The sequence below is a fragment of the Hydractinia symbiolongicarpus genome, chromosome 4 (assembly GCF_029227915.1).
Source record: "Hydractinia symbiolongicarpus strain clone_291-10 chromosome 4, HSymV2.1, whole genome shotgun sequence".
In the NCBI taxonomy this organism is placed as follows: domain Eukaryota; kingdom Metazoa; phylum Cnidaria; class Hydrozoa; order Anthoathecata; family Hydractiniidae; genus Hydractinia; species Hydractinia symbiolongicarpus.
Genome location: NC_079878.1, coordinates 18,511,078 through 18,527,421, shown reverse-complemented (window position 1 = coordinate 18,527,421; position 16,344 = coordinate 18,511,078). Strand labels below are relative to the sequence as shown.

Genomic DNA, 16,344 nt, shown 5'->3' with positions numbered 1-16,344 from the left:
ATGCTTCCCTCCAACATGGATCTTCGCATTGGTAAAATTGTGGGGTATAACAATAACATTCTTATCGCACCCTATAACGTAGACGTAGGTGTGGAGCTAGATCTGAATACCATGGCTGTCAAGGCATCCTTCACCACACCTCCTAGGCAACATATCGAGAAAAACACGCCAGATACCAAGGAAGCCCACATACAGCATGAGGATACCAAAGCCACGCTGGTTACGGTAGGAGTAGGACTTATTTTAATGTACATATGGTTTAAGTAAATCTAGTGTTTTAAACAACATACTAGACTCTTCATCGATTCTTACTCCTCCTGTTACCCACATACGCAACGATGATACCCACAGCACCCGCGATGACCATGTACAGATGCCTCGCTACATATTCCACGACTGTGGCAGCTACTCCGAAAAATAATGAAACCACACTTCCTATGATTCCAGGAAGGACTGCACCCGCTTTACCTGCAAGTTATTTAAGGAATTTTCCCAGTCTCTCCAGCTGCTTTCTCACAAACCCTTTGCTACCACTACCTCCTCCAGCACTTCCTCCTGCTGCCCCACCACCTTTTAGCGCCAGGACCAGGGTTGATATTAATAAGCCCACGGCTGAGACAATGCTGGCAATAGTAATACCCTGTTCTTTGAAGAGAATACTGAGCTTCTCCCGTAATGAGGTATCATCTCCAGCTATTTTAATGAGGGTGTCTTTGATATTTTTCAACTGATTGTGAATTTTGGATGATAGTAGACCGTGCCTACCCAGCTCATCCTTCTTATCATCCTTCAATTTCCTCAATTCCTTCTCAAGATCATTAATATTCTGAAGCCTTCGCACCCCGGGCTTCTGCTTTTTAAGTTCTTTTAACTTACCCTCCTTAATATTTATTTCGCTATCATATTATACAAGTTTATCCTTCACCTCCTTTATAGCCTTCTGCAGGTTTTCAATTTCGAGCTTTATATCAGAGATCTCCTCCCGTGAACGAAGTATCTACATAACCCTCTACGTCACGAGCAAAATTTTGAATGCTATCAATTATTTGTATTTCAATCGTCTCACCCTCCTCTTTACCCGAAGCCTCCTCATCGTCTTTCTTAACAAGAACATCAGCCTCCAGCGCGAGGTTTTGGGCCTGTGTCCTACTACCCTTGTTTGGTGTTTGATAGTCATCAAACCCTATCGCTTTCATGCGTGTACTACCCAACAGTTTCCGCAGCTGTCCAATAGTCGGACCTATATTAATAAATGAGTGTTTTTGGTAAATTAGATCCCAATAAGGAAATCAAAACGATGATGGCGATGAAAGGTAAGAGGCAAAGAGTCAAGATATCGCACGTACCAAGCACGATTAATCAAAATGAGGACCTTCACGTTGATGTGCCCAATCTTGGTGAAGATGATGTAATTTTTCCCGGCTCAATCAAGTTGCTGTTTGACTTGGATTTGACTGGCACAAACACCAACCGCACAAATGTGAGCAATATCGGCAAAGCATTAGTGCAAAATCTCCGCATTACCCTGAATGCGAATGAAATACAAAACATGGCCGACTACAACATACTCGCAGTGTATAGAGATCTCTGGTTGCCCAAATTTGAGCGCGAGAATAACCTGATCCTTCGAGGCATTAATCCCAACGACGGCACCGTAAGGGCGTTGCAGGTAGGGGCGTCTGACCATGTTGGAACGGACGAAGAAAAAGCGATTGCTGCAGCGTATGGAAAGACCTTTGCAATACCTCTTGGCTCCATGTTCGAACTCACTAGAGACTTGCCCTTCTATCAAGCGGGAATGTATGATCGGTTGCAATTTGTGATCCACTTCGCTCGCTATGACCAAGTCATCAAAGATTCAGGAACCTCACCGTTGGAAGCACGGCAGCCAAGCCAGCCGATGCTACCTACAAGATCACCAACATTTGCTTAGAATTTTACAAGGTTATAAACAAGGATCTCGCGAGCGCTATGATGTCGAGATACAGTCGTCTCGCGTTGCCCTATGAGCGTATACTTCGTAGCAAAGTGGTGACCATGAAAAAGGCCGAAACCTCCTACAATCTTCAACTAGATACACCCGCAGAAAAGTTTGAAGGGCGTCTTACTCCTATTCCAGGACCTTGCAGTGGTTAAGGCATATGCTGGTAATAATGAAAAATTCTATAATCCCAAAATTACATCGGTCAGTGTAACCGTTGAAGGTGAACCTAATCAACTCTATAGCCACGCGATGTTGCTGAAAGATCATCTCGAGCAAATCTCTGAGCTCTTCGGTCAACATGACTCGATCGTAACGATCGGGTAGTTCTTCACCGAGACGTATGGATTATTCATCAACTTCCGCAGTAGTCCAGATCACAGATTGCATGGTTCTGGAAGGCCCTTGAAGAGATTGTCGGACGGCATCACTCTCCATATGACAAAGAAGCCAGATGGCACAGGTGATATAAAATGCTACGTGTACTTATTGATGGTTGCTCAATTGAGTATTTTGGATGGGAGTTTTCACTCGGTGGAATATTAAGATATTCAGTACCACGCGTTATTCTATGGTTCATAAACTATAGAATAAACATGGCAAGAATCGGCGTCCTCGTAGCGGGTACTGCTATAAATGCATTAGCGTTCAGCGGATCAAATGTTCTGTTTTCAAAACTGTCAAGACATAGCGACGAAGAAAGGAAACGGCATGACCTTGCGGTTGAAAAATTACAAGCTGCTCAAAGCCAATGGGTACGTGATAGACAAGCAAAGATCGATTGGTACAATCAACAGCGAGAGCTTAAGCGCCAAGCTGGAGAAAGTTTGAAAGAGTTGGATGAAGGCATGCGACAATACTATATCGCGACGATCGAGAAAGCACCTAAGTTATCCGATTTCTACACACCCTCCAAACAGCAACAAGACGGTGAGTTGACGTTCGTTCTTGGCTCCTTGGCTCTTTTGGGTTTTGTAGCGTATAAATATATGTAATCTTTTTTAGATATGTAATAAATATGTTAAAAGCAAAGCATATTGTTACCGAGAAGGAAGCTGAAAAGCTGAGTCAAATATACTACCAGCCCGAACATTTATGGACTGGACGTCAAGTGATCGCTAAGCTCACTGAGCAGAGTAGTTTTTCCAAAAAGAAAGTCATACATTGGCTATCTCGGCAACTCCTGTGGCTCAGGCATATCAAAGGCCCCAAGCGCATCAATTATCCACATTTCACCATCACGAAACCCAACGAGATGCACCATTTCGACCTCTTGTATATGCCCCATGATAAAATATATGGTAATACGTACAAATACATTTTGACGGGTATTGACGTAGCCTCACGATACAAAGTAGCGCGGCCGTTACGTAGCAAGAAAGCCCGTGAGGTAGCTGACATGCTCAAGGATATCTATAAAGCCGGGCCTCTGAAATATCCGAGTATCTTCCAATGTGATAATGGTAGTGAGTTTAAATCGGACGTGGCGAAGCTGCTTGAAAGAAAAAGTGTCTAGATCAAGCGGGCCACCACCAAGTATCACCATATATTCACAGCCTTTGTTGAAAGCTACAACAAAGTACTCGCGGAAAGGCTTTTCAAACCTCAAGATGCGCAAGAGCTTGCATCTGATGAAACCAGTTCTATATGGGTCAAACACCTATACAACATTGTAAAAACCATGAACAACACCAAGACCAAGATGATCGGTATTAAACCTTCATCTGCCATCTAGCTTGACGATGTACCACTCACTAAAAGTGAGCAGCACCCCGATGAGAAAAATCTCCCGGATGATGGTCTATACTTGTACCTCCTACAACCGGGAGAAGAGCACGGGGATACTCGGAGACGTGCCCCGGATCCTTGGTGGAGTAAGAAAATATATAGAATCGATCGTATTGTAACTGGTACCCGTCTTCTGTACTATTTAAAAGACGGGCCTGATCAAAGTTTTGTGTCTGAGGAACTCATGCTGATCCCGGAGGATGTTCAGGTGCCGCCGGAGGGTGTAAAAGAATGGTAATATTTTCTCGATTTTTTTGTGGCTCATGAGAGCTACAAAAACACATTATGCCATATCGATATCGTACAACCCTTCGAATAACTCGCGTGTGGCGTCATCGGGTAAGCTGAAATGATTTCGCCATGAATTCTCTATCCCGAGATTATCATCCCTGAACCTGTTCCATGTATTTGCAGCGTTGGCATCGTCACATATTATTATTATTATTATCATTATTATTATTATTCATTTATTTATTTATTGACTAAGTATAAATACATATATAGCGAATAAAAGCTAGTTAATGTCAACTTGAAAAGAAAGATTTTAAAATATACAGTATAAATATAAGGCATAAAATATTTTTAGATATATGCAATTTTTTAACATTTGTGGTTGTATAAATTAAGTAAGTGTATAAGCAAATATGAAATTAGCGAGAGTACTTCTGCGAGTCATATAAAACCAATTTGTGGGATGTATTTTTTACATAGTCTGCAGGAGCAGTTTGGTACCCACTTTTTAATTTGGGATTTAAAGGATTGCAGGGATGACATTTCTTTGATTCTTATCGGAATTTGTTGCCAGATTTTGTAACCGATGAAGGATAAAGTTTCTGTACCATAGTAAACTGATTTAGCATTACGGCCAGTAAAAAATATTATTAGTATTAGTATATATAAATAGTATTGGATTTCTTTCTATCATATTAGGATACATCTGCCTTAGTGTACGAAGCTGATCGTTTAAAGATCTGCGCTGACAACGAAAGATATAGTGAGGATGTTGCCCCTTTTTCCCACCTTCATTAGGATCGTTCTTGTCAATAATACATATCACATTATCATATGGATAACCTGTGGGTACATACCGATCACGAAGCTCCGCATTTTCTAAAGTTCGAAGATAAAGCTGTTTTTCTCTCTCGTTCAGGTCATCAGTGAGCATTGCCAGGTCTTGACTATGTTCTTCGATGGCTTCTTGTAATTTTTCGATACCCTTTACCGCAAGCCATTTCATGATATCCAGCGAGCAGCATTCAATGTAATGAAAGCATCATAAGGATTTTTAGTTTTTCCAAGGGGTTGGTTTGAAACCAACACTATTTCATCACGGGAGATGGTGGGAATATCCCGATATAACTCTGCAATCTTCTCAATCGCAAGAAACTTCCCGAGATCAGAACGTTTAAAAAGAGGCTGATTTTGCGCATTGAATAGAGTCCCGATGGCTCCAGCGGGCAATGTGTTAAATAATGTAATTGAGGACATATTTATTTAATTTACATTAGCCTAACCAGGGTCCATATAATTAGGACGGTTATGAAAAAATACTTAGTATCCCTTTCCCTTTCTAATACATCACGGATCTCTTCGTCAAGAGCCTCCAGACTCCTCTCCAAATGGGGTATGCGATCGAGCTCTTCATAACAATTTTCCAATTGACTTTCTAATATTCTGATATATGACATGTTTATTCTATTATACTCCATGTCCTTGGGTGCTCAAGCTTAATATACAAACAGGCATGTTTGGATTTTTTTAACTGATTCTTGATGGTGTTCCAATCGTCTATCGTCTATCGTCTATTGGATGAGCTTCATATCAGAACGCTCCGAGGGATACCACATAAGCAACTGCTCTTTCTGTCGTCGGATGTTCTTAGGTAAAGCGGTATAACTCTGAGTTAACAACCACAACGAGTGTTTCCTATGCCTTCCACTGATCGCGAGCTCAAGTAAGGGTTGACGCTTCTTATCTATACTCTCGTTGGCTATCATATCATCTATAATGAATAGGCTTTCTTCACCTGCTAAAAACCTCGATAGTTGCTCAATCCATTCAAACAATTGATCCTGCGGTTCTATCAAAAACACATAATCATCCTTCCAAAGTGAAGATCTCTCCAAGTAAGTGGCATTCCATCGGAGAGTAGGGCGAAGGATAATGATATTTTGAAAATGATGTCGGTATTCGTCTTCAAGCAAACCCAGGACTCTTTGCGTTTTCCCACATGAGGTGGGCCCAGTGAAAATAGCTGTGTGAGGTTCTTTAACAATGTCTAGCATTTATTCTTCGTATATACCACATGGTATATACGAAATTTGTATGTGCTTACTTAGGTTAAGGTACTATGGAGGCAGGTATCCAGCCCCTTGCTACCGCCATCTCACGACTTCCTCGACCAGCTGTAAAATATGCGATCATCTTCATCACGTCGTTCGTGTCGAGTTTTGTACTAGGACTCGAGATTCCTAAAAATCGTTTACCGAGCATTGCGTAAGCGAGAGTGAATCCAAGGCCCACAACACTTTCGTACACCATATCGATGATTTACTTTTGCTGAGGGGTAACATTTGTAGACATTTATTATAAGCTTATCGCATGTGAAAATATATTAATATCTGGCTTTGAAGGTTTTTGCTGAGCCGCTGGTGTATGTGTTTCAGGAAGCTTCTGGGTACCTGTAGATTTTCTACGGATAAAATAGTAGGCACCTCCTATACAGGCGATAGCGAGTAGGCTTCCACCAATGTATATGGAGGTACTTGTGGCAGGTTCCTGACTCTCTTGAGTAGTACTTTTACCCATGTTCTTCTGCAAGTCGGCCTTGTTCTTGCGATTCCGTTCCGCAAGTCTTATGCCAGCAGCAACACGTCCTTCGTTTTTCTTGGTAATTACTTGGTTAGTCTCTTCACTCATTTTTTATAACTCGTTGGAGTTACAAAATCACTTCACTCATTTTTTATAACCACCAAGGCATCTTAATTTACTAATCTGTGGAACCACGATCAAATCATGTGATTGTGGTGGAAATCGGTTTTCTGTCGGTGTTAGAATTTTCACAAGAGGTATTCTATTGGAATCACCATATATTGAGATCCAATCCGTATACGGCGCCTTTAGTCTGTTTTTGTTTTTTGAATCTACTATCCTACTCCATTTATCAAAGAATTCACGATTGCCATTGCATATCTTTGATAGAGTATTCCCCATTGTTTTCTTGTTCTATATCAACCTTATTTTCATTCATTTTGGACTTTGAGAGCTGGGTGTGGTTAACTGTGTGCGCAACCACCAACAAGGTTGCGAGGAATCGACCAAAGGCTGTGTAAACCAATATACCCAGGTCAGCCATGCTCTCCCTAATAACAGGATCTTCCTCTATGTCTCTTCTCGAACCTTCAGGGCTATCGAAGGTTACCACGTTGGCTATAGCCTTCTAGCATAAGCTAATAGCGTGACACGAAAGAGCTCTGACAGTATTCGGCCCTTTCTCAACCAACTCTCGTTCAGTAAAATCATTGTATATTTTTTCGTAACCTCAGGTGATGCTTTGTCCAGGAAACCTTCGCTACATTTTTTCGGCAAAAGAACTTGACGCTTATCTATAGGTTGATCAACAGCCTCTGTGGTGTATCGACAATATTAAAAATATCAGCCAATTCAGACATTTTATTTATTATAAGGCGGTACCTATAGATGAATGTAAGTATCAATATGTATGGGAGCAATATCGCGATCAGTAGCAATAATTCCATTTTTATTTCTTCTTTAACCTGTAATGACCTCGTGCAAGCGTTGTTATTTGATCAGCTTGTACAATCCTTTTGTCATCAGTTCTATTAAGAGCGATTTTTGTGACTTCCTGTGTGTATATATTGTGACCTTTGTTATTAATACAACGCCAAGTTTTGTTAATATCAATGCCTTCTTTGAAGCATTACTCGTAATCTTCGAAAGTGATACATTTTTTAGTCACGACCCTCTTCACACCCTTTGCTTTTCGATCATCACCCTCTTTCGTTAATGCTTTGTATGCATAAGAGTTAGGCTTAAGTGTTATGAAATGCGTAATGATCTTACCCCCAAGTTCATTCTTCATCAAGCCCACACTACCGTACTTTGGCTTCATAAATTCATAGTGGAAGTTGTACATGACGGTTTTTGATTGATCCAGAATCACTTGACCAATATACACGGGTTTGTTCATCTTAATACCCGTCCTACCCATCTCAATACCCATGAGGTTCTCACTGAAGCAAGTGCCGCTTTTAAAGTTTGGTTGCATGGTCAGCTTCGTATAGGCTGCTTCATTGGTTACTAACTTAATATTGCGGTGATTGTGGATGTTTTCCATGGTCTTTCCAAACACTGACAGGTTCATTAGTTTATAAAATTCCTTTTCAAAATCATTTTTGGCGGCAGTTCTCAGCTTCGTGTTGTGATAAATATAACCTCGCAGCCACGCGCTTTGTTTAAATGGTAAAGCGCGGTGGACCTTGTTAAGCTCAAGCCCATGTTTCAGAGCTTGATAAAGAGCTGCAATATGAACTACGTACTTCCGTTTATGCTCGAGATTTGGTATGAGCTTTTCAACTCTGTGAATCATCCTACGCTCCGGCAGGAAGGGTAGCTCGTCGTGCTTGTCGTGTAAATCCTTCGGGTAATCAACATCGACCTCCAGGAGGTAGCCATGCTTGTTGTCAGCAACGAGCTTCTCGATCTTCTTTTCATTGATAACCTCAATATTCGACACCCATTTGAAGCCATGGGTTGGGAGGGGTTGTTGCATGGCCCAGCCATAAAGATTGTTATGACGACTAACTATTAAGTATGACGACTCCTTATCAGGATCATATTGATCACCCATATATTTGTTGTTGGCCCTCGCGTACCTGTGAACACTCTGCGTTATACCACCTCTTATACCCTTCTCGAACATGAGGAGCATGTCGGGGTCTGTTAAGAGCTCCAGCTTGATATTCGTGTACTTGAATGCGGCTTTCCATGCTAAGCCGGGTGCGCTATAGTAATGAACAGGACCGAGCGCATAATTAGCGTGGCACACTCCCCGAAAATTCTGGAAGATGTCAGTAAGCAACAGGACGTCCACCACCAGATATGCGTCGGAGTAATAGAATTCCATACCTTCTGAGCATGAGCATAATCGTGATCGCTTATTCCCTTAATATTTAAATTGCTATAGAAGACCTCTCTAGGTGGAAGCTCAGTATCCTCGAATCTTCGCCAACCATTCATGTATTCGTAGGGATATATGTCTTTTCGAAGCATGAGCCGGAATAACTCATCATTGCTAAAGTAGTAGCTCATGACTGGTGTATTAGCCTTTACCTGATCCTTGTTTAACTGCTTCGTGGTATCAGAGTCAAAATTTTTACACCACAATCTTCCTACATACTCATAATCGATGTTCTTAAATTCCAAGCATGTATCTGCACACTGCTGGCATTTCATACCTGCCGTGTTCGTACCAATAAGGTTACTTGCCAATATCTCCAATGAGGATGCCATGAATCGGCAACTATCAATGAATCTTATTTCAATCTTTTTGTAAAATTCACCGTCACCGTACCCCATACCCGCTATTGGGATCTTGATCTTCACATTGAATGATATATATTTCTCGGTTTTCTCAGCGATGCAGCCGATATCTTGGGTGTCGTATTTTTCATCGAGCTTACGGATGAACAAGTGGGCATCGTAACCTGATAGGTTGTGAAACATGACTGGTACATGGTTTGGTATCCTGTATTTCAGATTGCAGGTATTGTGAGCCGCTCCTCGGTATAAGCTTGTGTAATGGCAGTGGTCTCGAACTTTACCTTTTTACATCGTTGAATGGCTTCATGCATATTTGACATGTTTCAGCAGCATCATATGCATTCTTCTGATCCTCCGTCAGTTCCGTCATACGCGTCTGTGGGAATGTAGCGTAGAGCCGTTTTACCTCATCCTCCAGGTGGTTTACAAAGCGTTTTACACAGTCCTCGCCCCTGTATACTGTTAGGGGGTCTGGCACTTCTCCATATGCGAAAGTGGAGTATATGGCCCACCCGCATGGTACATGCTTATTCAGCGTCTTGGTCTTAGTATCCCGAGCATTCTCTTTCATTGGTATCAATAAGCTTTCAAAGTCCAAACAGATTATAAATGGGACCTTGAATTGGCATTGACTGTATTGGTAGGATAACCATTTTTCCTTCTCACTTGGCATCGTGATTTTGACCGCTTCATTGTCTTTGCAGTATGCATAGTGTTTATCACGCGCCTCGATTGTTGGAAAGGCATGCAGAAAGTTCAGGCAGAAGTGCATCTTTAAATGATTCTTCGATATCTCGCTACTCGATGCCGTGCCAGTTATAGACCTCCGCAAATGATCAAAGCTTGCTTATGCGTTCTGGATGAATGCCAATATCTTCATTATGCAACGCTGCAATCACAGCCCACTTGAAACACTCTTCATCGTTGTTATTTGAGTTGATGATAGCCTTCTTCATTGCGATCCATCTTGGTGCCTCGATATACGAGGAACCTCTCGTCAGCTTCAGTTTGTGAAAGTCCACGTCGAGATGTAGGATGCGGCCAATACTAAAACCACTCTTGGGCAGCGCGGGATTCTCCACATGCGTTCTAATTTGAGCAAACATCGTGCCCAGCGATTAATCCACGATGGTGCCTTGGAATATAGATGTCATATTGCTATGAAGGACCTTATCCACCTCGATAAACTCATTAGTATCATCAATTGGCTTCCTCCATAAAATCCATAGGGAGCACTGGATTTTCGCAGAGCCCATTTCTTCCACTTGGTTTTCAATAAGTGTTTTTACATTTGATCGAACCATACCCAAGTAGCCATCAATATCTGTTCTATCAATGCCAGCTATACGATAACTTCTAAGGGTCTTATGAATCGCATGCTTATGTTCCTAAGGCGTAAAATCTTGGTTAGATTGCTCTGAAGTATGATCTTCCTTAGCTTCTTCCTCGATCTCACCGACCAGGGTCTTTCTTGCTCAATCATAAAGGGCAAGGATGCGATTTTTTACTGATGCATATATATTTTGCACCGGCTTTTTAATGCTCTCTGGTATATAGTCCATAAGCCACTCTGACCACTTACGCAGCTTGCTTTTGACTATTGGACGTGTTCTCTTCAGCTCCTGACGTTGAAACTCATTCATTTCCTCGAATGTAAGTACATGTGGCTCTATCTTACTTCTAATTGGACGAGTCTTGAGGCCTTGAAAAATGATATCAATAATGACCCTATTATTAAAGACTCCTTCGCGAACTTGGGCATACGGTAAGACATATCAGTACCAAAAAGAAAGAGAACGCGGAGAAGGAGCCGGAGACGGCAGAGACAGCACCATAAATAAAATGGGTGAAGAGTAACAAAAACAAGAGGAGAGAGTTATAACAAAACCACCAAAAAACGAGGGTCGTGTGGCAGCCAACAAGGCCGACTTAAAGAAGAACGTGAGCAAAGGTACCTCACATGATGATAAGGAACGTGCGGCAGGTTCCAGCAAGTCGATGGATAATATATACATCTATGGAGTTGGAGCGATAGCCGTAATTGCTGCGGGGGTAGGCGTCTGGTTTATGTTTGGCAAGGGTAAAAACAAACCTCAAAACACCGCACCAGAGCCCCAACAGGGGAAACAGGACAAAACCCGGCCTCAGATTGACATCTTCAAGATGCAATACTTTTGCTAAAAAATAACACCTAATAAAATGACAAGTAACGTAACACCGAAGGAAAAGGAGATTTTAGATATGCTTTACGAGACAGTCGTAAACCTTGGTTTCACCTTTGCCTATGCCATGGCAGGTAAAAAATTTTTTGACATAACAACGCCATCTACAAAAATGGACACCAGCGATGTTATTAAGATGGTTGCCTATTTTTCAGCAGGGAGAGGAAGTCGTGAAATGGCGGTATCCAAAGGATGGCTACCCGCAAGCATCGTGCCTAAACAAAATGAGAACTACTCGGTAAAATTTTTATTTGTCATAGAGACAAATAGAAATAATGGAAGAGGAGGCCATACAGTGCCTTAAATGCTCAAAATCCCTACCATTAAACCAGTTCAAGTCAAAGGGCAAAGGGCAACTTACAAAAACATGCATTCCATGCCTTCATCTTGGGAGGGTATCAAAAGGTACGATGATACGTCGCATCTACATGCAACCCTTATATGAATTGATCATCCTCCTGCAAGATCATATTCAAGCCCAATTTAATGAGGGGTATACCTGGGAGAATTATGAAAGGCATGTAAATAATAGGATACGCTTCAGGTACGACGAGACTTTCAATCGTCCAACGCTTGCCGAGGTCACCAATGCATTACGGCGGGCACAGTATGCCATAACAAATGGACATCGAATGTTGCAGAGTATGTAAGCAAATATTACACCTGCACAATTTCAAGGTCAGGGGCAATATTCGGACTAAGACCTGCTTGGCCTGCCTTGATAAAGCTAAAAAAGGCGGGTGACCCCTAAAAATAGGGTCATTGAAGACGTTGAAATAGACCCCCTTGCTATTGATACGGAAATTCAAATTATTCAACAGGATGAAAACTGTCTCATACTGTATGACTTATTGACATATAACATTATACCCTAATATATCGAATACAAGGCTCGGGGAACTAAGCTCTGCCCTGCCTGTCGAGGGTCCTTGGTGAATAACCACGGGGGTACGTGTGTATGTGGGTCATGCTTTGGGGTATATCCGAAGGTTCATAATAAGAAATGGTCCTACTAGACGTCGTAAGGGACCCAAATACATCAACTTTCAGAGGGCCCACAAGCTGCGGAAAAACAGAACGCGTCCTGGATCTACTTGAAACCGAATACAGACACCACTATGATAACATAGTCATTTTGTGTTCAACTATACGGTGGAATGAATCTTATCTTGAAAGGTTCTCACTTTGGAAGCATAGCTATGTGTTCCTGATAGACCCCAAGGACCAACTTTTCGAATGGATTCAGAAATTGTCGTTGTTGCTAGCGGGCGAGAACACGTTGTTTGTTATTGATGACGTCATCGCCAACGAGGATCTTGATAAAAAAAAGGCAGCCCTTGCTTGAATTAGCTATCATTGGTAGGCATAGAATGCATAGTTTGTGGCTCTTAACCCAATCGTATACTGCCCTGCCCAAGAATCTGAGGAGACAGAAAAAATCCCTGTTTTTTGGTACCCACATGAAAAATCGGATATGAGGCTAATTGACGAAGAGACGAATCTCATCCCGGCCTGGGACGAGATCAAAGTTGAGCTGAAAAAATCTAGGCACGCGTGTCTATACATAAGGCTCGAGCACCCTAGAAGTTGGAAAATTTTAAATTGAGCAGGATGAAAACCTCCCGCCCAAGTATTGGTATATAGAAAGATGTCGTCACAAGTTATGTTCAACACAGGAGCCATCGAGACCCTGCTCGATGAACAAAATCAACTCCTGTTCAAAAGAGCAGATATTGGACGTTTTCTAGGTATTGCTGTTATAAAGAGCAATTTTCAGTATGTTGAGGGAGTCATAACAAGGCAAGAAATTATAGGAAAAAGCCACCCTTCCCCAATCAGGTATGCGTGGAGGAGGGAAAAATGGGCACAACGTCTTTGTCACGCTCGAGGGCGCCCTAGAAATTGTGCGTAGATCAAAAAAGCCAAAAGCCGTTGGGGTCATTAAATGGTTGGCTAGGGCAGGTGTTCAAAAACTACAAGATGTAATTAAGGAGCAGCGTCAAGCCCTTGAGGACAGGGATGGGTCGATGGCCATACTTGGTCATGAAATTGAGGAGAGGGGCAACCAATTCCTGGCACTCGGTGATGAGCTCGAGGATAGGGATGAAAAGCTTAGTGCCCTTAAGCAGGAGAACTCAGAACTGCGGCAGAGACATGTACTACGTCCTCATCAATATGATAACATACTATGTGTGGTTGATAAAAACCCCCATGAGCATGGAAAAAAAGGCATACATGAGCATTATATGATACGATGCCAACGCAGGCAGCTCGACACAAGGGTAAATATATTAAAGGTAATCTAACCCGAGATGACCGTGAGAAAACCGGAATGTGACGACCCTGAAGCCGTACATGACTGTTGCCGATTCAGGGTTGATTGTCCTGGTAGCGATAATTGTTACCTCAACTATTTCACGTTGCCCGTAGATGATACGCGGGAGCTATTCGAAGGTATGTTTGACATCGACATGTCGTAGGCTGACGCTTTTTAATACTACTCCCATGAGAGCAGTATTCAAAATTATGGGTTCGTGGGGCATCCACCATGGGCCCTACCACTCTTTAACATGTTCTGGAGGCACTTTAACATCTTCAGGAATAAGCATCAACTCTTCTGACACGACTGAATACGACTACCTGTCACGATCCTATCAAGCCTATACATCTTTTTACTCCACCAGGCATCAGTGGCGCGTCTTTTAGAGTCACTATGCTCCTCTCTGGGTTGTAGAAGATAGAGGTAGAGACCATCCTCTGGAAAGGGGGTTCTCTTCGGGATATTGCTGACCTTTTGCAAGTGGGACATCTTCGAGCTTGATCGCCTTGTTAGGTTTCATGTTTATCATAGTAGTCTTGGAATTGTTAAGGCTTTTGACGATGGTATACAGATGTTTGACCCAGGTGCTACTAGTCTCATTGGATGCTAATTCCTGGGCATCTTGAGGCTTGGAGAGTCTTTCCGCAAGGACCTTATTTTACAATTCAACGAAAGCCGGGAACGTATGGTGATACTTCGTGGTAGCCCTCTTGATCTGAACACCTTTGCCCTCTAGCAGCTTGGTTGCATCTGACTTGAATTCAGAACCGTTATCACACTGAAAAATCTTGGTGTAGTGTAAAGGTCCTGCTTTGTAAATATCTTTGATCATCTCGACGACTTCGCTAGCTCTCTTCGTTCATAGGGGTCTCGCTACCTTATAACGTGAAGCCATATCAATCCCCGTCAGAACATACTTGTACGTATTGCCATATAGTTTGTCATGTGGCATGCATAAAAGATCGAATTGGTGCATCTCGTTGGGTATCATAATGGTAAAATGTGGGTGTTCAAGACGTTTTGGGCCTCGAATGTGTCTCAACCACAGGAGTTGACGGGACAACCAATGAGTAACCTTTCTTCCTGGATAGGCCGCTTCTGCAGCGAGTAACCCGATAGCTTTGCAGCCAGTCCACAAATGTTCCGGGGTATAGTAGATGTTGCCTAGCCTTTCAGCCTCCTCCTCTGTAACGATATGTGATGCCGCTTTTGACATGTCCTTTATTCATACTTGTTAAAACGCACGTTGTTACAGATATTTATAGGCAATGAAGCCTAGTAGGGATAAGGAGCCAAGGATGAACGTGAGTTCACCATCTTGTTGGGTTATTGAAGGGGTGTAAAAATCCTTCAATTGCGAAGCTTTTTTGTCCGAGTTGATGTAATACTGATACATCCCAGCAGGCACACGACGTCGTACAGACGTCTGTGGCTAGTCGCTGCTACGTCGTGACGTTGGCTTCGTTGTTACAACGTCGCTTCGACGTCGTAATTTCCAACGTCGTAATTCGACCATAAACCGACGTCGATCCAACGTCAGGATTTCCGACGTTGCATATCGACCATAAACCGACGTCGATCCAACGTCAGAATTTCCGACGTCGCATATCGACCATAAACAGACGTCGATCCAACGTTAGGTTATCAGACGTCGGATTTATACTTCAACACGACGTTGTACCAACGTCGCATCAACGCAAGATTCGATAACTCTTTCGGGGAAAATTATTCTTAAAATTTTCTTAGAAAATTAACTGACTGACTTTTAGAGATTGTACGAGGGATACGTTTTTATTATAATTTTATTTTTAAGAGAGAAAGCGCAAAAGTTCTTTACTAAAGAAATCACTTGTTAGATCATAGTTTAATACCTTTACTTTCTTTCTATAGCAAATAGAAAAAATGTTGATGAAAAATCGTTTCAATACTGAAGACGCACGTGAAAAATGCAGTGGTGATGAAAATGGTTTATGCTTGGGAACGTAAAGTTATTGTAAATAAATATGAGTTATCAAGTGTCTTCTGATACTAGTGTAATTTAACGAATGTGAATACTAGTTGATTATAAAAAAAATAATTTTCAAATCACTTTTCGTTTTACAGAGACTCTTTGTTGTCTTTGTTGTCGATATAACGTCGGTTAACTTCGCAGTTATACGCCTGTCTTTACAACGTAGCCACGACGTCAATAGGACGTTGTGCTATGACGTCGCACAGACGTCAAAGTCCGACGTCTACGCGACTTTCCATTCTGACGGTGAGCGGGCGTCGCACCGACGTAAAACTCGACGTCGATACGACGTCTCTGCAACGTTGGTGTGTCGGCTGGGATAGAGTCATCGAGCTCCCTCAAACTCTTACCCGCCTTAAGTTGCTTCTCTCGTTCTGTCGCAAACCAGTCTAATTTTTTCTGTCTATCTCGTATCTATTGGACCTGGGCTGTATTTGCTGAATAGAAAATTTGATCCACT

General features: G+C 42.2%; 2 protein-coding genes across 2 annotated transcripts; both read right to left on the bottom strand.

Moving 5' to 3' along the window:
• Window positions 1–475: 475 nt before the first annotated feature.
• On the bottom strand, window positions 476–1,196 carry LOC130642294 (keratin, type II cytoskeletal I-like). The gene is made up of 2 exons (XM_057449384.1): window positions 1,002–1,196; window positions 476–880 (listed from the first exon to the last, which is right to left on the bottom strand). The coding sequence occupies exons 1-2, from the start codon at window positions 1,194–1,196 to the stop codon at window positions 476–478; spliced, it is 600 nt and encodes a 199-aa protein (XP_057305367.1).
• Window positions 1,197–6,941: 5,745 nt separating this feature from the next.
• On the bottom strand, window positions 6,942–10,103 carry LOC130642293 (uncharacterized). The gene is made up of 6 exons (XM_057449382.1): window positions 9,613–10,103; window positions 8,918–9,536; window positions 7,714–8,849; window positions 7,556–7,608; window positions 7,310–7,395; window positions 6,942–7,208 (listed from the first exon to the last, which is right to left on the bottom strand). Exons 1-6 carry the CDS (start codon window positions 10,101–10,103, stop codon window positions 6,942–6,944), a joined length of 2,652 nt encoding a protein of 883 aa, XP_057305365.1.
• Between the last annotated feature and the right edge of the window lie 6,241 nt (window positions 10,104–16,344).

Coding starts and splice junctions, on each gene's coding strand:
- LOC130642294 (XM_057449384.1), bottom strand. CDS start 1,196: ATGAAAGCGATAGGGTTTGATGACTATCAAACACCAAACAAGGGTAGT. Junction 881..1,001: donor CTCGTGACGTAGAGGGTTAT/GTAGATACTTCG, acceptor ATAAATATTAAG/GAGGGTAAGTTAAAAGAACT.
- LOC130642293 (XM_057449382.1), bottom strand. CDS start 10,103: ATGCACTTCTGCCTGAACTTTCTGCATGCCTTTCCAACAATCGAGGCG. Junction 8,850..8,917: donor ATTATGCTCATGCTCAGAAG/GTATGGAATTCT, acceptor GACATCTTCCAG/AATTTTCGGGGAGTGTGCCA. Junction 7,209..7,309: donor TGGACAAAGCATCACCTGAG/GTTACGAAAAAA, acceptor AGCTTATGCTAG/AAGGCTATAGCCAACGTGGT.